Here is a 23,668-nt window from a genome sequence, read left to right on the forward strand (position 1 = left end):
AAAGGGCCTTGTGTTGCCCCCTTCAGCCCTGTTTTCATAGGGTGGCGTGCATAATCTGTGCATGGTACAAATAGGGCTGGAAAACAGTATGAAATATGCGGGTGGAGGAAAGGAGCTGGGGTGGTGCAGAGAGGAAGTTTTATGTAATTCTTGGCTGCCTTTCTGGTAATTGTTTTAATCAAATGGAATGCAGCATAGTCCAGGGCTTGCTTAGCAGAAATAACCATGTTCCCTCCTCCCGCTTGTTAGATTTTGGATCTGGGTACATTCTTGTTTGTTCTCCAAGTGGTGAGATTTGGACGTGTGATTCAGGGAAGGGAGTACAAGCAGAAGAGGGCTAGGCAGTAATGAGGAAAGGACATGTATTCTGTTCCGAAGAGCTGGAGAGAGTCAGGGTGGTGTAATAGTGCCAGGCTAGGATTGGGAAGACCTAGGCTCATTCAGACACAAAGCTCTCTTGAGTCATCAGCCACACACACTGCATATCCTATCTCTCAGGGTTGTAGTGAGGAGGAGATCCATGGAAAGTGAGTCTTCAGCTCTTGAGAATTTCCATTTTTCATTTAAAAGATTAGCAAGCTGCATGCCCTCGGTGTTGTGGAGAAACGTGATCGTAGACAGGCAGGACAAGAGGTTGAGAAAAGCTGCTTAAAAGTATTTGTGGTGCAGGGAGATTCTATGCATCATATGAACAGTGGGTCTACTGTCCCACTCAGCCGATTCTGTGTAGCATACAGAGCTGAAGGTCACATTATAAAAGTTTGATAAATAAAACCGCAATGCTACAAAAAGCAGCAACACCACATGCTTAAGAGGCAACGTGTGTTAAAGCTCAAATGCACCAGCATTGTAAAATAAAAAGCACCAATCCTGCTGTAGGGACTTAAAAACAGGTACTTTCCTTATGGGGAGCCTGTAGCCCTTTAGCTGCTCACACCTTCCCTAACGCTGATGGGAGTCCAAGTCCCAACAGCATCGAGAGGGCCGGAGGTTATTTATCTCTATTGTGCACTCAGGTTTAGGCTTTTGCCCTCCATTCAGAGTTGTTCTCTTAACTAGCGGGCATGCTGGGTCATGGGGATAAAGTCTGGAACATAGCAATTTTATGCAACTGAGGTCACAAGAATGTATCTTATTTCCGCCATATCTTGCTAGTTCTTGGGACTTTGATTATCTCGGTCCATCCAGGCTGATGGTTGCTGGCCCCGATTTCAGTGGTTACAATTCTCAGCTTTTCAAAATGACCACTTTTAATCTGTCAAATAATCATAGAGCTTTAACACTTTTAAAAACCACATCCTTCTTATCCAGTGCCAGTTTCTTGTCTGATGATTACTTATAAATTGTTTAATCTTTTTGTTTTTGTTTTTAAAAAGCTTCCCTTCTGTGTCCAAATTTTTTTTGCTTTGCAGTCTATGGTTAACAAAAGTGGTCTCAAAGCTTTGTGTGTGGTTAATTTCACTTTGCAAAGTGAAAGGCAGTCCTGTACTGGGAAGTTTTTAACATTTGACGTTTTATTATGTTTTTGTATTCTGCTGGAAGCCACCCAGAGTGCTGGGGAAACCTAGCCAGATGGGTGGGGTATAAATAAAAAAAACACAACAGTTGCTGTGCTCTCTTAGTGTTCAATCACTTCTGTTGGAAAGAGCCTTATACAAATACCAGCTAAAGATAAACAAAATTCTAAGGAATTTAACCATAATCTACTTGTACTAATTAGTATTGCAAACAAAGCATAACAGGTTTTTAAATAACTATTTTTATTGAAACGTTTTCAGATATACATTTCCATATTGAAGTATTTCAGTATACCAGTGCATTCAGTGACTTCCCTTCTTCCCCTCCCAAGGCACCTTTAATTTAACCACAGTTCCTGCATATTCTTATATATCCATTTGATTCAATTTCCCCCCTTTATTATATCCTTTAGATATGTTATACTGTTGAATTTACCTTAATGCTGCCAGCGTTTTCATCTGTGTACAATTATTTTCTACATATTCAACAAAAAAATTCCACTCTTCTTTGTATACTCATTCCTCTTGGTCTCTTACCCTACTTATTAGGCCTGCAACCCCTGCATCTTAAATTGCCAATCCTCCTTTTTTGGCTAAGAGGATCCAAGCTGCTGTTGTCGCATACATAAATAATTTTTTCTGACTTCTGGGTACCTCCGTCTGAAATATTCCTAACAGGAATGCATCTGGGTTCTTTGGGAAGGGTAGTTTGAACATTTTTTTCATCTCGTTATAAACCATTTCCCAGTACTCCTTGACTTTTTTGCATGCCCACCACATGTGGAAAAAGGTTCCTTCATTTTCCTTACATTTCCAGCACGTACCTATTTCAGATTTATACATCCTAGCTAATCTACTTGGTTTATGCATCTGTGCATCATTTTCATATAGTTTTCCTTCAGGGTGCAGCATGCAGTGAATTTCAGATCCTTCCACAATTTCTCCCAGAGATCAAATTCTATATTATGCCCAATGTCACTTGTATCATTGAGGCTTTTTACCAGCTCATCTTTTGTTTCCCATTCTAATAATAACTTATACATTTTAGATAATAGTTTTTCATTATTCTCTAATAAATCTCTTTCAAAGTGTGATCTTTGGTCCATAAATCTAAATTTCCACCCAATTCCGCCCCACCCCATAACAGTTGTTGTGTTGAATGGGACTTAGTTCCAGATAAATGTATTTAAGACTGCAACTTGAGTGTATTTCAGATACCTTTCTGGCACATGGATTTCCTTGCAGTGCAGCTGAAATATACATGTATATTTCATATTATAAATAGATTTTCTTACAAGAATGTAATGAAAAAAATGGCTCTAAAATTATAGACCACGCACATCTCTTTTTGGTTCTCCTCTTTATGATTTCAGGAAATACTGCTCATCTTTATTTATAGAGGTGGTTTGAATTTTTGCTTTGAGCTATTAATAGTGCATCTGATTCTTATTTTTTACCAATGGATTCTTGCATTTCATGTGTGTGTGTGTGTTTGCACGCCTGGAAGAAGCGGACCATTTGGATCCCTTCCAGTCGGGATTCAGGCCTCATCATGGGACTGAAACTGCCTTGGTCGCACTGGTTGATGATCTCCGGCGGGCTAGGGACAAAGGTGAGAGCTGTTTCCTAGTTCTGCTGGATCTCTCAGCGGCGTTTGATACCATCGACCATAGCATCCTTCTGGACCGTCTTGAGGGGCTGGGAGCTGGGGGCACTGTTATACAGTGGTTCCGCTCCTTCCTCCTGGGCCAAGTTCAGAAAGTGGTGGTGGGGGATGAGTGTTCAGACCCTTGGGCCCTCACTTGTGGGGTGCCTCAGGGTTCTGTCCTCTCCCCCATGCTTTTTAACATCTATATGAAGCCGCTGGGAGAGATCATCAGGAGGTTTGGGCTGGGTGTTCATCAGTATGCGGATGACACCCAGCTCTACCTCTCTTTTAAATCAGAACCAGTGAAGGCGGTGAAGGTCCTGTGTGAGTGTCTGGAGGCGGTTGGAGGATGGATGGCGGCTAACAGATTGAGGTTGAATCCTGACAAGACAGAAGTACTGTTTTTGGGGGACAGGAGGCGGGCAGGTGTGGAGGATTCCCTGGTCCTGAATGGGGTAACTGTGCCCCTGAAGGACCAGGTGCGCAGCCTGGGAGTCATTTTGGACTCACAGCTGTCCATGGAGGCACAGGTCAAATCTGTGTCCAGGGCAGCTGTTTACCAGCTCCATCTGGTACGTAGGCTGAGACCCTATCTGCCTGTGGACTGTCTCGCCAGAGTGGTGCATGCTCTGGTTATCTCCCGCTTGGACTACTGCAATGCGCTCTACGTGGGGCTACCTTTGAAGGTGACGCGGAAACTACAACTAATCCAGAATGCGGCAGCTAGACTGGTGACTGGGAGCGGCCGCCGAGACCATATAACACCGGTCTTGAAAGACCTGCATTGGCTCCCAGTACGTTTCCGAGCACAATTCAAAGTGTTGGTGCTGACCTTTAAAGCCCTAAACGGCCTCGGTCCAGTATACCTGAAGGAGCGTCTCCACCCCCATCAGTCTGCCCGGACGCTGAGGTCCAGCGCCGAGGGCCTTCTGGCGGTTCCCTCACTGCGAGAAGCAAAGCTACAGGGAACCAGGCAGAGGGCCTTCTCGGTAGTGGCGCCCGCCCTGTGGAACGCCCTTCCAGCAGATGTCAAAGCGATAAACAACTACCTGACATTCAGGAGACATCTTAAGGCAGCCCTGTTCAGGGAAGTTTTTAACGTGTGACATTTTACTGTATTTTTGGTTTTTATGGAAGCCGCCCAGAGTGGCTGGGGAGGCCCAGCCAGATGGGCGGGGTATAAATAATAAATTATTATTATTATTATTATTATTATTATTATTATTATTATGTGTATTAATCTATGGTTAATGGTTGGTATGATTTTCCTTTACTCAAATGCTGACTACCCTGCTAATTTCTGAAAGCAATAGATGCTGTTTGTAATTCTTATCTGTATAGCCTAATAATTCCACCTTTGCTAATCCTTCATAATGCTGTCCAATGAATTTTGGTTGCTTCATGAAGCCCCTTTTGGAGATTTCTGTGTCTTGTGTTGGTGGCCTGCTTCTCCTCAAGAAGGTCTGAGAATGCTTGTGGCTCCGTAGTCTTCTGCTGTGCCTAGAGGCAGAAAGAAATATTATTTGTTGTTATAACCCCCCCATAAAGGTAGCTAATGTTTTCCTTGGTCCAGGAAACATCCCTGAAGTGTTCCATGTATAGCAAAGGTCTAATTTAAGGTTTGTGTTTCATAGACTAGCTCTATCAGACCTCCCCTCTTCACTTGGCACCTGACAGCAGCCTTTCCCTCAATGGGAGGGATAATAATAATAATAATAATAATAATAATAATAATAATAATAATAATAATAATTTATTATTTATACCCCCGCCCATCTGACTGGGTTTCCCCAGCCACTCAGGGTGACTTCCAACAAAATATTAAAAATACATTCTATCAGCTCTGCCAAAAGACCAGCTCCATCAAGCACCTCATACCCCTGAATGGTTTCTGTGCCAGCTGGGCTTTATAAGAACTACTATTTAAGAATTGGTGCCTGAGACTGAGCTTGATTTTTTCTTCTTCCCTCCCTGTCCCATCCACCTTGTGTGTCTTGTTCTTTAGATTGTAAGCAGGTCTTGGTTTAACTTTTTATGTACCGTATTTTTCGCTCTATAAGACGTACCAGACCATAAGACGCACCCAGTTTTTGGAGGAGGAAAACAAGAAAAAAAAATATTCTGAATCTCAGAAGCCAGAACAACAAGAGGGATCGCTGTGCAGCGAAAGCAGCAATCCCTCTTGCTGTTCTGGCTTCTGGGATAGCTGCGCAGCCTGCATTCACTCCATAAGACGCACACACATTTCCCCTTACTTTTTAGGAGGGAAAAAGTGAGTCTTATAGAGCAAAAAATACGGTAAGTCACTCTGAGATAATTTTTTGGATGAAGGGTAGGCTACAAATGCGCTAAATAGATAAATAAACACCCTGTGCCATTTGTGTGAAATGGCTTATGTTCTGGTAATGTTTCAATGTTCCTTTTATCCTAACAACACCTATTAGTGATGTTATTGTAATGCCCTTGCTACAGATTAAGAACAGAGAGAACCTTCTTCAGACACTTTTTATGTGTTTTCTTAAGACGCATGTCAAGAGGAGGCCCAAAGAATTGTGATGTCATAATGTGAGAGTCGACTGGTGTGCTTATTTTTCTGTGGCCCACATATAGAATTTAGCATAAAGAACATGTTGGGGGAAACTACAAAAAGGCAGGGAACTTGAGATGGTACTTTTCCTGGCTGTGAGCTGCGTTTTGAGTCTAACTTGCCTGGACACCCTGATTTACTTTGTACTGTCATGTTACTTCAAGTAGATTTTTATATAATTGCTTGAATTTTTTTTTAAAAAAGCTTCTTCTCTGCTTGTGAAATATGGATGAATATTCCACTTACAAAATATAGCACATGCCCAATCTTTGCCCCAAATCCACTGCTTTTCATTCAGAGTCCCTGTATGACTCTAAGGTCACTTCCTTACATGTTCTTTGCTGCCAGTGAAACACCCGGCATTTATGGGGAGGCAGAGAGAGAGAGAGCCACTTTTCCTGACCAAATGTTGTTTTTGCAGGATATGGTGTGAGCTGTGACTTCTTGAACTCTGTTTCCCAATTTCGAACTAAGTACTGCTTATGAAGCCACAGTTTTGTCGATGACTTTCTGTACTGTTGCTTCCTGCCATTTGTTCATTGGGTGGGATGGAGATCTGTGGTGAGCCCTTGCCTTCCTCTTAGTGAGGCTGGACAGAAAGGAAAAGAGGAGGTGCAGACTTTCCCTTAAATGAGAACACTTTCCCCTTTTTACACAGCTTCCCCCTAGCTTTTACAGGGGCTATGTGCGTGCTTTAAGGTTCATGTATTGCTAAGAGCTTAAGCAGAGTGCAGCTGGATCAGATCAAAAGGCCCATCTAGTCCAGCACCAGCCAGCCTGATGATGATGATGATGTAGTAGTAGTAGATGTATTAAATTTATATCCGCCCTTCCTCCCAAAGGAGCCCAGGGCAGCAAATGTATCTGTAATAAAACCAGTTTTTTAAAAAACGGCTACAAACTTTCAGCCAATGATCTCAGGTTTGCCAGGAACAGATCCCTCTGGGAAGCCTACCAGCAGGTATGAGAACACACTCTCCATCTTAATCTCGGCATCTGGTATTCCAAGCCTTTGATGTTGAAGGTAACATGTGATTATTGTGAGGCCACTGATAGCCTTATTTGAAATGATTCTGTATAATGCTCTTTTAAATCAAAATTGTCAAATCACTGTCATTAAAATAACAAAGTTAAAATTGCATTGCATTCCCTGTTAATATGCTGAAAACTAAGAAACCATTCACAGAATACAGAACAATGCAGCCCACAAAACACTAGTTACCCTGTATACTCATTTGGTGGCCTAACATTTGATGGCCCTACTTTACTGATCAAAGGCAACCTTTACTCAGACAACCTGACAACCTGTTGTAATCCTTATCGACTTGCATTGGTAAAGTAGTCGGTCTAAAAATATGTGTCAATTTTTAAGAGTCTTTGAGACTAATGTGGGCTAAAGAGCAGGAGATTTCCAGCCAAGAAAAACAGGGTTTTTGACATTTAAACCAGCATTTTTCACTGCTTAAACATCGCCCCCTCCCCCTGCAAACCTTTGAATCTATCCTGCCAGTGCACATGTGGAAATCCTTGTGAGCATGTGTGTGCACACGCAGTATATTTCTGTTAATGTGCTAGTCCTTAGGATGTCAAAAAGTCTTTTGGGTTGGTATACTGTCTAATGTTACAGGGGACTCACAAGCTTCCTCTGTGATGTTTTAGGTGGTCCTAATAAAAGTATTGTACTATGGCTACATTTATATTCCCCTGCCCTATTAGACCAGCACAGCAACCTGCAATTAAAGTCTTCGGTAAAAACTGTGGGGTAAGATAGTGGTTCTGATTTTACAAATGAGGAACTAATGTTTGTTTATAGACTCACAGGGGCCAGATAGGGAGACCTAGTTGGCCGCATTCAACCCTGGGACCTGATGTCCCCCTCAACTATATTAGATGGCCTCCATCTATTGAGTGAGAAATGAGCACCAGCTCTTGGAGAGAGGTGTCTTTCTGCAAGACTAAATAATGTTTCTGTGCAAGAGGTGGGTCTTGAAACTGTTTCCTGGGCACATTTTGTTTATAAATCTCTGTCCAAAAGAACCTAGTAGAATAAACAAACATTTTGTTTCTTGTAAGTGAGCACACAGCCCTGTGAAGCAGTGGAGGGATTGAACCTTGTGGGGCATGCAGACAAAACTTAATTCAGGTGGAGAGTGTCAAGAGAAATGGAGCCAAAGGGGGCTACTGAGGTAGTAATGCTCAGGGAAGTCCTGAGGTTTCAGAAGGAAGAAACTACCACCGCCTGGAAATCTAAGAGGGCTTCCCCCCACCAAAATAAAGAAGTTCCACAGAGGGGGCTGAGTATGCTCAGAAGTCATGGAATGTTGAACATCAGTTTATCGTAAGGAATTTATCATAAGGAGAGCAGAAGTAGAATGACCTAGAGCTCCTTACAGATTATAGTATCTTGGAGAAAAGTATGGCTGGCAGGAACACTTCTCCTAGGTGAAGAGCTTAATAAAAGCTCTGTTGGATCAGGCCAGAGGCCGATCCAATCCAGCATTATATTCTCACAGTTGCCAGCCAGATGCCCCAATGGGAAACCTGCCAGCAGGACCTGAGCTCATCAGCACTCTTCTCACCTGCAATTTCTGACAACTGAGGCTGACTGCCTCCCACAGTGGAGCAATAACATAGTCATCATGTTTAGTAGCTGTTGGTACCTTTATTCTGCTTTGTGAATGTATCTTACCCTCTTTTGAAGCCATCCAAGGTGATAGTCATCACTACATCTTATGGAAGTGAATAAGTCCTTCCTTTTGTCTGCTTTGACACTTCCAACGTTCAGCTTTGTTGAATAACCCTGAGTGTTTCTCGTATTATGAGCATGAAGAGGATGCATTGCTTGTTATTTTATTACAGGGTCCCCCTTCAAGGTAATAGTGATGTACGTTGCCATGCCCTGGGCACATTGTGTTCCTGGTCAAGGTTTGGCAGGAGAGGGAGAAAGCTCTGGGTTTTTTTTGGGGGGGGGGGTCCCTCTCTATGCACTTGACAGTGTCAGTACGAGGGACTGGATGTGGCTACTGTTTTACCTGCTTTGTATTTCTGGCCTCACTTTGCAAGGGTTGGCTGTAACCAGTGCAACACATCCTTTCAGCAGATCTGGCAGAACCACAGCATGACTTTGGGCAAAAAGCCACGTCTGCTGCAGCTGCATTGGTACAGCCAGTCCTCTTAACTGTATCCCACAATACAGTTCCTTGTGCTTAGAAATAAACTAGAGACCTTCTGATTCTGAACCAAGAGTGCTACCCAGTGTTGATCTTTCTATTAGTGGGTAAATATTCTAAATTTAAAAGCTTCAAACTTTTAAAGTTAAGCAGATCAAAAAAATGCTAGTGAGCATCCTTTCAGATACAGGAAAAAAATATTTAATCTCAGGCATTATTCTTACATTACAATAATTTATTTTAAAAATGATGACAGAAGCATATTTGTTTCTTCATTAACAAGAATTAGAAAGTTTATCCAGGGCTAATGAAGTAGCAGGTGCAGGCTGTTTTGTTTTTTTAGTAGGGATAGAATGCCATGTTAGAAATGTTAACTTGAGTCAAGCAATTGCTTCTTAAGACAAGTTTCAAGCTACTTTAACAATAGCAGGGCTAGTGGAATATACATAGTTATGATATCCAGGGCAAGTTAATGTGCAACTCTGTTTTAAATAATACTCCACATGTGGTCCAAGAGCATCTCTGTAACATCACCTATGATTGCAAGGACACCCTTTGTCATGGCATGGCAGGTAGATTCTATTCCAAACATCCCTCACTTTTCTCTCTTTAACTCCTTAAGAACTGGGGCATTATCTGGACTCTGCCATGGAGTGAGATTGTTAGGCTGGAAGGGACCTGACCTTACCTGCACAGAATTCATCTTTGCCTTGTTAGCTCAGTGCAGCTGGATGTTGGCAACTGGTTGTTTATTTTTCTATGTAACTGCCTAGTTCCCAGTGGTGATTACCAGTGGCTGCTGTGTGAATATGACAGTTGCTCTCAGCTCTCTCTGGGATGCAATGTAAAGCCCTGATTCCCTGCCTGTTTCACGAGCCCTTGTTTGTGTGTATGTAGAACGTCTTCCTTACAGAGTGAACTGAGCAAGGCACAAAGTGCGCAGGAAATGGGAGGGCTGCTGCAGTTTATTGCTGTTGCTTGTTGGGGATAACTCTGTTTTTGTGCAGGAAGGAAGTGCTGCGGTAAGAAGGGGAGGGTGCAAACTGGACTTCCTTTAAGCAAGGATGAAGAGGGTGGGGGACAGACAGCAACTGTGTGGAAAGAGGAGCAAGACAAGGGAACTTTTCTCACATCAGCTTGTTGATCCTTTCAGATGTCCCAGAGTTGGAGAAAGTTATCTCACTCACAGTCAGGCTTTCAGTAGATTGGGGATATTTTTCATTTATTTTTATTATTACATTTATATCCCACCTTTTATCCAAAGTGCTCATGGTGGCGCTTGTGCGTCTTCCCCTCTCCATTTTATCCTCACAATAACCCTGTGAGGTAGGTTAAGCTGGGAGACAGTGACTGGCCCGAGGTCACCCAATAAGCTTCATGGCTGAGTGAGGATTTGAACTCTGGTTTCCCAGGTCCTAGTCCAGGACTCTTAACTACTACAGTGGTACCTCGGGTTACATATGCTTCAGGTTACAGACTCTGCTAACCCAGAAATAGTAACTCAGGTTAAGAACTTTGCTTCAGGATGAGAACAGAAATCGTGGTCCAGCGGCGCAGCAGCAGCAGGTGGAGGAGGCCCCATTAGCTAAAGTGGTACTTCAGGTTAAGAACAGTTTCAGGTTAAGAACAGACCTCCGGAACGAATTAAGTACTTAACCCGACGTACCACTGTACTCTACACTGGCTTTCAGGGTGATTTTTGATGCAAATTAAAGTTCCTAACTCAGGCGTTGTCACTTCCTTCTATAAATTACAGTCTGCTTCTTGATTGCTATTAACTCCAGGTGAGAGCTGCCCTAGCTGTGTTTGCTGTGAAGCATAGGCATTGAGGAAAGAACTGTGTGCTGTATCCATCATGTTGCTGTGCCACCTGGTGAAAAGCACCATTTCATCACTGGCTGTACAGTTTGGCAGGGAACACACTTTTTATTTTTTAATCCACAGCCTTCTTGCGTTACCCAGTGGCGCGTGGCTCGGGCGTGCTGCAGGTCTTGTGGTAAGTGCCACCCCCTGGGTAACTGGCACCCAGTGCGCCCCACCCCTAGCTATGCTGCTGTCTGAGTTAACCTCACTCCTCTTCTGTGTTGGAGGAGGAATTCTCTCTCTCTCTCTGTTTTTCTTTTTGTGAGAGCTCAAGGACATGACAAAGAGACAATGTTTAGAACTGGTTGGTTTATATATAGAGATGACTGCTACTACTTTTCCATGTGGAAATTCAGCTTCCAACTTGGTTTGGATAGCTACTGTCCCTTTCTTACTTTCATTCTATCCCAGGGTCCTAGGTTTGCATTCTGATTTGAGTAATCCTCTCTGGGCAAGCCTACTCCTTTCAGGTAGGAGAGGATCCAGCATCTCTTCATCTGGGTTGGTTCTTTTAGCAGAGGCAGCAAGTGTCCGTCCTGAACGAATGCTTAAAGTGATAAATATACCCACGCCTCCCATTCCTGAACAGTTGCTCACCAAGTAAAACTGTCTTGCCAGGGATTGGGTTACTCCCTGGGATTGTGTCCTCCTTAAATGAGTAGTGAGGGCTGGGGAGGGCCAATTTACTTTGTGCAAAAGGGGTGGGGAGTAAGCTGATGGAGTCTGCCTTTTTTAATGTGAGGGTCTATTTCTGTCTGAGGGTCTCTTCTTTGCTCACAAGGACTTCTTAAATTCAGTCTACCAAAAAGATGCCATTCTAAATGCTTCTGTGCTTTCAGGACTTGTGCTAAGTGTTGGGAGTTCAAGCTGTAGAAAGCTGTTTGCATTCATTCTGTTAAGCCTGTAATGAATGAATCTATAGTGCAGACAATTCTTCAGCCATTCTTTTTTGTGGGGTGGGGGCATATATATTGTGAGCATTCCTTTTTCCCCTCACTGCAGTTAGATGCACAGATTCTGCTTCACATGTTACAGACAAACTTGTAGAAGCCTGGTATATTTCCACTTTCTGTTCCCCCTGTATTCCACAACACATAATAAGAACCCTATTGGATCAGACTACAGATCAATCAAATGCTTGTTGGTAGGGCTGGGTGATATATGGATATATTGTCCTAAACCAGCTTGAAGTCCATATCGTAATATTGGTTTCATAATTTTTGACCTGGCAAAATATTGCAAATCGTATACAAAAATCACAATGTGTGAAAAAAAGATGAAGGCAGCCAGTGCTTCTGCAGCCTCTGTTAACACTCCTGGCTCTGCAATCCCCTACTTCCTGCAGTGGGCAGTGAATCACAAGAGCAGGTACTGGAACAAATCACGATGTGGGGAAAACTGTGAAACCAGCCAATGCCTCTACATACATAGCTGTCAACTTTTCCCTTTTCTTGCAAGGAATCCTATTTGGAATAAGGGAATTTCCCTTAATAAAAGGGAAACATTGACAGCTATGCTCTACATAGCTCCATTCTTATTTCAGTTATTGTGATATATTGGTATATTTAGCTGGTGATATATCACAATGTTGAAAACCAGATATCGCCTAGCTCTACTTGTTTGCCACACTGTCCAGTTAGATGCTTCTGGGAATCCCATAAGCAGGACATGAGGACAATAGCCTTTTCATGCTGTTGCTCCCCAGCAACTGGTGAGAACATAAGAAGAGTCTGCTGGATTAGGCCCATCTAGTACTGCATCCTGTTCTCACAGTAGCCACTCAGATACCTGTGAAAAACCTGCAAGCAGGACCCAAACACAAGAGCACTCTTCCAGCTACTGGTCTTCAGTGGTATATTGTCTCCAAACCTAGAGGTCGCATATAGTATAATGACCACTGCCATTAATAGACTTCTTCTCCATGAATTTGTCTCTGAAGCTTTTAAAGCAATCCAAGTCTGGTAGATATCACCATCTACCCACCACAAGTGGACAACGCTATACTATGCATGTGAAGCGTGTGACCTCCAGTCATGTGATCTGGTCTCACTGGGGTTTGGGTTGACATCATCCATTCTCCCTCCCACCCCTCCAGGCATATCCTTTGATAATGTGTGGGGCTCTTCCTGGAGTGTTAACAAAATAATTGTTGGAGTGAATTGAGTTGACAGCTAGGTATGCACACAGCCTGAAACTCCTCTTATCTGTTTCTATAAATGATGGGTGGAGGAATATGGTTAACGTGGGAGGGGGCAATTTCCAGCATTTTTGTGTGAGTAAGACAATGGCTTTATGTTATAAGCCAGCTGAGTGGGTAGGAGGCAGACAGCTTATTATTTATGCTGGCTGAGCCTGTGCAGTGTAGGGTGGGCTCCATTATGCTCCTTCATTGCACTCATCTTGTCCTTCTAGCAAGGGCATTCCAAGGATGCATAGGAGGTTTCTGCTCTGGGGCGGGAGTTTAAAACACTGTAGCAAGTACAGTCTTCAAGCTGTGTGCATAAAGGCAAACTACCCCATTACAGTCATGCCTCATGTTGCGTCCGCTTCAGGTTATGTGTTTTCGTGTTGCGTCCTGCAGCAACCCAGAAGTACCGGAACGGGTTACTTCTGGGTTTCGCCGCTCGTGCATGCGCAGAAGTGCAAAATCGCACTGCACGCGTGCACAGATGCAGCGCTTCAGCTTGCGTCAGTTCCATGTTATGGACGGGCCTCCGGAATGGATCCCGTCCGTAACATGAGGTTCCACTGTACAGTGGTACCTCGGGTTAAGTACTTAATTCGTTCTGGAGGTCCGTTCTTAACCTGAAACTGTTCTTAACCTGAAGCACCACTTTAGCTAATGGGCCTCCTGCTGCCGCCGCGCCGCTGGAGCACGATTTCTCATCCTGAAGCAAAGTTCTTAACCCGAGGTACTATTTCTGGGTTAGCGGAGTCTGTAACCTGAAGTGTATGTAACCTGAGGCGTATGTAACCCGAGGTACCACTGTAGTAGTGTTTCACCTCAAGGCTCCTGGAGAAACATAATTACGTAATTATCTGAAAGGGCCCACGTAGCCTGGAGTCAGTTATCCATGAAAATGGTCTAGAAACAGCAGCTAATGCAGAATGCATTGGCTATCTAGATTACTAACTGGGACAGAATATTGCAATTATATCACACATGTGCTATACCAGCTGCAGTGGTTCTCTGTTTCTTAGTTCAATTCTGAGTGCTGGTCTTGGTCTTTAAAGCTGTTCATGGCTTAGGACCAGGGCAACTACGTGCCTACCCATATGTTAAAACTTTCAGTAGAGGATCTTCTGTGGCTGCCCTGCAGGGAGCTGTCTTGTGTGCCCGGACCAAGCATCACTGTCCCTTCGCATTCGGCTAGGCTCTCCCTTTTGAGTCCTGTAGAAGGCGCCTTTCAAAAGGTAGTCACTACATTCTGGGAGCCTCCCATATACACAAACACATATACAGTGGTACCTCAGTTTACAAACTTAATCTGTTCTGGAAGTCTGTTCTTAAACCGAAACTGTTCTTAAACTGAGGCACCCTTTCCCTAATGAGACCTCCCGCCGCCGGTGCCCTTCCACCATTCGGCTTCCATTCTTAGACCAAGGTAAAGTTTGCAAACCAGGACACTACTTCCGGTTTTGCGGAGTTCGTAAACCGAATAGTTCGTAAACAGGGCTGTTCTTAAACTGAGGTACCACTGTATATCTATCTATAAAGGTAAGATGAGAGTAGGGCAACAAGTCCTTGAATTTCTTTCTTTATCTTTTTATTAACCTTCATGTAATTCCTCTACATTCACAGAATACAATACACTGTGTGTGTCTCTTGCATGCTGCATAGGGTCATTCTTCAGAGAACTGGTCTGTAAATGCTGCTAATAATTTGCTAGAAATGAAATAGCTATCATTGGCACTATTTTTCTCTGTGTTTGGCTTCACTGCTTTTATAGAGAAATCTGGGAAATGTAGGAAAATGCCTTTTCCTTGCTTATTCTGCCTAAGGTGCCTGCATTCTTGGCTGGCAAGAACCAACATGCAAGGATTACTGAAAAGCCTGCAGCGAAGTGCCTAGAATGAATGAGCTCTTCCCCTGTCTGATATGAGGGAATGTGTGCAACTAGGAACATAGTGAAGGAATGTTTACTGTATAACTTGGGGTCACTTGTTGAGTTTAAGTAAGGCACCTCTTACTTCACCTGAAACTTGTTCCCCCACATTTTTGTAACATGCCCTCGTCTTAATATAGGGATGGTTTTATGCCAGGCGCAGTGCTATTTCACAACTTTCCCACTGTATGATCAGCCAGATACATTGTTCTAAAACAATGGTAGAATCTGCTTCATGGTACATGAAACATATATTGCACCTGCTACCAGAGCCCTAGCATTACCTGGATATTATCTGGAGGTAGCTCAATTGCATATTGATTTTGTACAGTTGAGCAACATCCGGTTCAAAGACTAGGAGCCGGCAAGAACAAATAAACTAAGACTTTAAACAAGGGGGCCAGGCTCCATGCTCAGTCAGTCATGTAATGCTCTGGATTACCTTTTGTCTATCACTGCCTCTCATGGTCAGTTCTCTCTCTCTGTAAAAGAGAAAAAAATCACTGACCCACCTTGGGGTTATGAGAATAAATAGGAATTGTACTTAATATATTTCCCATGCAAAAAAATTATATAGAAATTATTGCTGCAATAAAAGATTAATTTCATAATGGTGGGATAAATTAAGGTCTAGATGCTTGGGCAGAGGCATGTTTTTGGGGATATTTTGCTCATCAAAACACTTTATCAGGAAAACCTCTAAGCCATTATTGCTTTAATGATATGGGAAATATAAACGCTTTCAAAATAAATGGGGGGATATCATCACCAAACCAATCTATATTGTGCTGAAAAATGTGCAAATGCACAGAACTCTTTATTTGGTTAAGCAAACTGGTCTGCATTCCCTACAAGCACTTTCAGAGTTAGCCTAACTTTGTCATTTGTGGATCCATACATGGCTGATGTTGTGGTTTTTTTTTGAAAGGTTTGGCTGCAGCCTATGACCTAGCATAGCTAGAATTTGCATTTGATCCAGGTAATTTGCCCCGTTGGCACTGGTTGTCTGTCCTTCAGCTACCGTGCCTGTGTTGCTGCATATTTTCTTCTCATAGTGAACACAGACTGTATCAGTTGGCTCCTTCAGGACTATAACATTGTAGTCACTGGTTATGCTTCAGCATAATTTGTCACTAGCCCTTTTGATCAGATCCCACGTGAGAGATCAGCACCCAGTATTTCTTCTGTCCTCTTTTACTTCCTATTCCTCAACAGTGGAGCATGCTGCTAAAGTCAGGAAGGCAAAGGATGTGGGGTGGAGGAAGTTAATGAATAAACCTGTGATCTCCGCCACTTAACTGTTTCATAGGCTGGGCTTTCAGTGTTCACTTAGAAACCTCTCCTGCTTTACTTTGCCTGCGTGCCAGATTGCCAAGACCAAAGGAAGGAGATTTTCTCTTCAGTGGAAAACATGTTGCTTAAGAATCCATCTTTGCTCACCACACTTTTCTACTGGCTGAGATTGCAGATCTAGCTTTGTTTCTGGCTGAAGACCATTACTTTGCATTTGTTTATAATGTTATATATAATGCATTTATATAGAAGATCTGCTTGCTGGAGGAGAAAGTAAGTTGTATCATAAAATGAATGAAAACCTAGAGACAGCTGCTTGGAACACAAACTAGTCTAGGTTGCCATGTGGCCTAAATCCTACTACACCAAAAACCCTCTACAGTACTTTTTTATTTACATAGAGTTGCATCCAATAATAGCCATACATAAAGTACATCCAGTGAGATTAATGGACTTTACAAAATTAGATCCACCAATCTCAATCTCAATAAGTCAAGTCTGAATAAAACTTACTTGGAAGCAACCATATATATATAATCATTTGCAGAAGTCATTTACATTTTACATTTACATTTAAATTATATAAATCCAATAAAATAAAACAATCCTTCAAACTCATAACAAATCACTGAAGAACAGTTACTAATAGCATTAGCAGTCAGGCCTTCTGTTCCAAACCCCTGCTTAGAGAATTGCCTTCACTAGCTACCTTAAAGTATAAAAGATGTGTCAGTAGGGAGGAAGTTCCCTCCTTTTTAAGCTGCAACTTTAAAAGCTGCTTCCCAGGCCCCCACACTACTTACTTTATACTGTACTGAGGAGGAACCGCCAGGAGGGCCTCATCTGTTGATCTTGGAGCTTACCTACCTACCTACCTACACAGAATGCCTGTTTAGAGATGGTGCCTCTTAAGGGACGCAGCTGTGCCCCCTAACTTTTACTATATAATGCATGTTCACAACTGCCTTTTAAGCAATAGTCATTTCTTGCCCACCACATTAACTTAAGCAGTAAATTCTAATTGTCTATACTGGGGGAAAAACATTATACGTCTAGCCTACCTTACCCTTTGGACTCTGAGAATTGCAGCAGTATCACCCAAAGCTATTGATAAGGCACTGCACCCTTCAGAAATCATTCATGAACAAATGTGAAAAACTTGGTAAGTAACTTTTTGAAAAAAGTTAGGGAGTCAAGCAAATTGTCTATTGTGCATCACTTCCAGCTCCAAGCAAGCCTGTGTGACGTATTACGGAGTCATTAATCACTAAAAAGGTCAAAGCAAAGCAGTGTCAATCGCCAGAGTTCATCATATGTCAAGTACTTCTTAGTAAGAGCTTGGGTCACATCCGTGCCATACATTTAAAGCAAATTGCTTCTCTCTCTCCCCCCCCCCCCCCCGAATCCTGGGTGCTGTAGTGGACACCTTACAGAGCCACAGTTCCCAGCACCCTTAAGAAAAACAGTTCCCAGGATTCTTTGGGGGGTGGTGGTGAGTATGCATGCTTCAAATGTATGGTGTTGTGACCATGGTCTCAACAGATGTTGGCTGTTTTTACTGCTAAGACAGCTGTTCCTCTTTGATTTACCTCTGACTGAAAATAATGAGGACTTGTGTTGAATATGTGGGATATTGTATTTGAAAAGGGCACTCCATCTGACTACAGTATCTTATGCCCAGGAAGACAGAAATAGTTGCAGTTTATTCCAGAATTCTTATCTTTCAGGCACCCTAAAAGGAAACAGTGCATAAACTGCCATAGAGGTGTGTCCAGCTGTAGCTGCAGCAGAAACCTAACAATGTGAACAAACACTCACTGGGAACTAAGTTTCATCCTTTTCAGAGACAATATTAAGCATTTGTTTAAAAAATAAGGGAAAAGGGCAGTGGAGTGGGAAAATGTGCCTGCATCAACAAGACTGCATACAGGCCAGGCAACTCCATTCCCCTCTTTCTCTGGACTGTTGACCTTTGCAATCGAGAATTCCTCCTTCGGTAATTCACAGAGTGGGGTGTGCATGTGAGAGAGAGCATGAGCGCAAGAAAACATGATTTGATAATCATTTCACGAGGAAAGTTTTTGTCATTCAGAGCCACACCTTCTCTGATAGAGCTTGAATCATAAACTGTGTACACATAGTCACACATTCAAAGAGCAACAGTATTAGAACAACTGCAGCTCCTTGCCCTCTTCTCTGAGGTATGTATTCTGCGCCTTGGGAATCCTTGCTGCATATCGTGTTCCTTAAAAACAAGTCCTCTTTCTAGGCTGTTCTCCAGTTACGTACCCTGAGGGAACTGAGGGGTTCACAGATGACCTTAGAGTCCTTCTAAATAACTTGGAGCCCCTTTAGGCTTAGGTTATGTTCACTTGTTGTTAATATGAGGATGGCAGTAATCGTGTTAGCCTGGTTGTTTGAAAGGTATGTTGTGTACTGAGATGACCTCTTGTGGGGAAGGACTGTGGCTCAGTGGTAGAGCATCTGCTTTGCATGCAGAAGGTCTCAGGTTCATTCTCTGGCATCTCCAAGTAGGGCTGTGCATGTCTCCCATCTGAACCCCCAGAGAGCCTCTGCCAGTCAGTGTAGACAAGTCTGATAGTTGATCAACTGATAGCTGGACTCTGTTTATGACTGTTTCCTATGTTTGTCTTACAGACAAACACATTGACACCAACATGTAAAAATGCCTGTGTACAGTGGTACCTCGGGTTACAGACAGGTTACAGACTCTGCTAACCCAGAAATAGTACCTCGGGTTAAGAACTTTGCTTCAGGATGAGAACAGAAATTGCATGGCGGCAGCGCAGTGGCAGCGGGAGGCCCCATTAGCTAAAGTGGTACCTCAGGTTAATAACAGTTTCAGGTTAAGAACGGACCTCTGGAATGAATTAAGTTCTTAACCTGAGGTACCACTGTATTTCTGATTTTTTCCTTCACACACATGCAGCGTGTAGTTTATACAGGCAGTACTCCTTACTCCCGAAGGGAGCGTTCTACTGTATCCCTGGAGGCACTCTTTTAGTAATCTAATTAAAACAACGCCTACAACATCCTTGTCTTGAAAGACATGCAGGGTGCTCAGACGTTACTTCACCACTCTTTGCTATACATGGCAAGATTTTATATGTGGGCTGAAGCCTTGAGTTGGTGTATACTTTAAAGAAGAATTTAATAACCTGTGACAACTTCATCAGACGAGCTGGTATATTTATTCACCAATGTGTTATTCACCTAGAAAAGAATCCGTAGGTTGCAGGGTCCTCCAACCATCAACTTACTTGTTTATTGAAATCTCTTTTAGAGAGAGCCAAGGGAGATAAATAAAGCATGCAAAAGCAGATACCCCATTGCAAAATCTCCTTGTCTGAGTGTTCAGTTTTGTATGCAGTACAGAGACATGGGTATGCAGTGTTGAGGCACTCTCCTGATCTGGCCACGTAGGTGTGTGTATGCTGAGTATCGTCTTCATAATTGGGTGAAGAGTAACCTAAGAGGGCAATAATGTTTTTTCTTCCAACTCTGAACATCTAAAGATTGCTTTATGCACAACATCTTTCGTTAATAGGTGCTATTTCTGCATAGGAAATTGCACATAGACCTTAACAAGTGATGAACATGAAGACTTTCCATCTGCTATGTATAGCAAAATACATGGATGCCGACATCACATGCAGTTTTGTGCCCATAGTTTCCTTTATGGCTGTGATAGCAACATAAGAGGGAGTTCATAATCAAAATGTCGAGAAATTTGAGTTCATATGGGGACTTCCGAGCAGCTTCTGAAGCCAGCCAGAGTGAACTGCTCCGGGTTGCTGAGACTGCCGCTGCTGCGTTTCCCAGGGACATTAGATGAAATCCGGGGACATTCTGGGGATGCAATTTGTCTGGGGACTTATTTGCAAATCCGGGGACTGTCCCCGGGAAACGGGGGCGTGTGGTAACCCTAAGAGTCCCCTAATTGTTCCCTAGGACTTCCTTCTCAAAGCCAGGGAAGCTTCTGCTCGGCTTAGGAAGGAAGGTGCAATGCTCCGATGGCTCCAAAGCGATAGGAAGCTTTGGGAAGGAGGCAGGAGGGCTCCAGTATCCTGTCAGGGGCCTGGTGCCTTCTTCCAAAAGCCTGGGAAGCTTAGGGAGGGAGGTGATACTCACAGGCATGATGTGGCTCCCCACCCCCATCGCCCTCACCAGCTGGCACCTCTGATCCTACAAAAAAAATCACCACATGCCATTGATAGTTAGGCAGACACTGCCCTAGAAACACAGCTGGAAAATGAGCTTTGTGTGACTCAAAAGCTTACTTCTCTTTTTGAAACCTTAACTGGTCTATTGATAGCGTATTGTCTGGTTTGCCTTCAACCTTTCCTGTGCTCCATTTCTCTTTGAGAGTAGCCTGACTTGGCAAATGTCATCCATTGTTCTTTTCCTTGAAGCGTCTTTTTACAGCGACTCTGGCTGGGATACACTGCAAGTTGCTGTAGCTTGTTATGCTGCAGACAAAACCTCTCATCTGTTGCACAGTTTCGCTTCTTGCACTTTTCTTCCTCCCTTACTAAGCAAGGACAGGCTGTGCTAGCTTAAGTATCCAGATTTCTCCCTGCCCCACTTTGCCTCTGCCTTTTTTGAAGGTGCATTTTTATCTGGGAGAGGCTTTTCCTCCCCTTCAGGAATTTGCGATCTGACTCAGCATGTTGAAAGCTATTTGCAGGAGGCACAATTGCATTTACCTGGCAGGGAACTGATTTCGTGTTAACTCTTTGCACCTGGGAAGCAAGTTTGTGGGCCGACAGAGTCCTTTCCTAGATGTCTTTGGATTTTGACGAAGAAAAATCTTTCCCAAGATCTCTGCTTTGCACAAGGCAGTGCTTGTGGCCACGTTTTGAATGAGTTCATGACACAGAACTAGTAATTAGTCTGCTTCAGACTTTGGTGGGTTTGTCTCAGAGAGAGGCTTGCTTAGGTTCCTCTTTAGCAAAGCTGCAGGGGCTGAGGAGTCATTACTATCTGGCTTTTCTTTGGATCTTCAGGGTGCTTTGTTGTTACTATCACCTGCTGTAGTGTCTTGGTCTGTTTACTTTTTTGTAAAGGTAAGGAAGGTTTTATTAATTGTGTTGGTGCTGTGCTGGAAAGAACAGCAGGTTTCTAGAGACTTTGTTTCCGACAGTATAGTGAAGCTCGTTGAAGTGCTTCATTCAGGACAGCAATGCCTGTTGACTTGGCTGGGAGGAGTGAAAGAAAGTGTGTAGGCCCAGAGGAATGTTTTTCAGTCTGAGGGCTGCATTCCCTTCTAGGAGACCTTGTGGGGGCTGCAGTGGTGGGCAGGGCTGCAGGCAAGACAGAGCAATAGAAGGCTTCGTTCTAGCCATGCAAAAAATCAGGTTTCTGCGTACACACACACACCCCTGCCCAAATCACACATGCATGTACCTTTCACTCCTGGTGAGCAAGATGCATTATCACCATTCAAGTACGCATTCTAGCCAGCAAAAGCACCAGAGAAGGGCTTGGAACAGGGCCAATAAGGTGTGTGGCTTGGAATTGGGACATGGCCAGGTTGGTCATGAGAGTCAGATAAAGAGGCCTAGAGGGCTTTGTTTGGCCCCCAGACATGAGGTTCTCTACCCCTAATATAGACAAAACCCTCCTTTTCTAATTCTCCTCTTGTATGTCTTCTGTGCAGACGCATTGTTAGCAGACCTGGAATCCACTACCTCTCACATCTCCAAGCGACCAGTCTTCCTGTCAGAGGAAACATCTTACTCGTATCCAACTGGAAATCATACGTACCAGGAAATCACTATACCTCCTCCGGTGCCACCCCCTCCTTCTAATGAGGCCTTGAATGGGACTGTAAGTGAACCTTTAGACCAGTGGCAGCTCAGCATCCCCAGAAATATTCACCAGCAGGTAATTTTGCTTGTCTGTCTTAGTTATGCTCATGGAACTGAGGGAGCCGGTTGTTGGTGTGTTGTGGAGCAACTTACTGTCTGTTAAAATATTTGTATCCCATATTTCCGCTCAGAGCTGGTTTATGGCCATATTAATAAAAGCATTTGCTCTAATAACATAACATGAAAACTTTACTGCCAAGAACTGAAAATAAATGGCTATTGATTGTTTAATGCTTCTAATTGGGATTGGACACTTCCTCGTTTAATTGGAAGAAACCTCCTCTGGCTTCACATTGTGCTTGTTACCAGCTCAGTTTTAATGCTTACATGGAAACTGACTCTCCCCTCCCCACATAGCTCTGAGTAAACATGGCAGTACTCAGCTTTAGCTGGCAGCATAATGTGAAGATTGCTCAATTTTTCTTTCGGTCTGTAAAGCTAGACCTGAAGGTTCACGCCCTTAAAACACTACTCACAGTCTCCTCACCAGTGCCCTGTCTGAAGCCACAGTGGAATGATGCAGATCTTAATCAGTCACCTTAGGGCTTTTGAAAAAGAGATTGTAGTTTTGTAGATCACAGGTATATGAGCCATAGATCAGATTGGAGGAAGCATGAAATGTGTTTCTGGAGGGGGGTGAAGGCTAGCTCTAGGGAGAACAATTTGTTACCAGGTTGCATCCTGTTTGTTCCACATTCCAAGATCCCAGTCATGCATTGCATGTAAGTAGAGGGTGAGTTCTCAAAACTGTTTGGGCCTGTACAAATGCGGAAGAGGCAACTTTTTGTAAAACTGGGGAGTGGGGGAGAGTAGTTTTCTTGCAGGATCTGATTTTTGTGTAGATCAGTTCTGGAGGAAAGTCACTACAGTGGTGCCCCGCAAGACGAATGCCTCGCAAGACGGAAAACTCGCTAGATGAAAGGGTTTTTCAGTTTTGCGTTGCTTCGCTAGACGAATTTCCCTATGGGCTTGCTTCGCAAGACGAAAACGTCTTGCGCTTTTTTCTTAAAGCCGCTTGAAGAGGCGCAGTTGCAACGGACCGTGCTTCGCAAGACGAAAAACATCGCAAGACGAAAAGACTTGCGGAACGAATTATTTTCGTCTTGCGAGGCACGACTGTATTCTGACAGCTGTACAAGTTGGGCTCAAGGCCATCTAATTTGTGTGTATTCCTGAGGAAATAAGTGAACTGTAACTATTGCTACTTTATAAAATAAAAGGTGCTGGGGTTTGATCTGGAAGCCTGTGTGTTAGGGGTAAACTGTGATTTGCTTCCTTGTTACTTTGCATGTTCCAAAGGCTGAATTCACAATGGGTTCTTGGGGTTAAGCTGCAGCTCAGACTAATCTGCAAACCCTGATCTCCCAAATGCTAAGACCAGCAGATTTAACTGAACCACATTGCTTTGCATGCACCCTGAATTGTTTTTGTTTTATTTGTTTACAGCAAGGCTGGGTAACCCTTGGCCTCCAGACATTGTCGGACTACAGTTTCCATCATCCCTCATCCATTGCCTACACTGGTGGGAGCTGATGAGAGTTGAAGTCCAACAACATCTGGAGGGCTAAAGGTTCCCCAGCCTTGCTTTATAGT

At 43.4% G+C, this 23,668-nt stretch overlaps 1 protein-coding gene across 4 annotated transcripts in view; it reads left to right on the forward strand.

Moving 5' to 3' along the window:
- Positions 1-23,668, forward strand: part of PXN (paxillin) — a 77,275-nt gene that overhangs the window by 28,074 nt on the left and 25,533 nt on the right. For 3 of the 4 annotated variants that reach the window (XM_081174738.1, XM_081174736.1, XM_081174739.1), the window contains exon 2: positions 21,865-22,091. In XM_081174738.1, coding sequence (XP_081030864.1) covers positions 21,865-22,091 — 227 coding nt within the window. Of the gene's footprint in view, positions 1-21,864; positions 22,092-22,560; positions 22,798-23,668 lie in introns of those variants that run through there. The other variant, XM_081174737.1, reaches the window with a different exon arrangement.

Source organism: Podarcis bocagei, assembly GCF_964188305.1.
Source record: "Podarcis bocagei genome assembly, chromosome: 16".
In the NCBI taxonomy this organism is placed as follows: domain Eukaryota; kingdom Metazoa; phylum Chordata; class Lepidosauria; order Squamata; family Lacertidae; genus Podarcis; species Podarcis bocagei.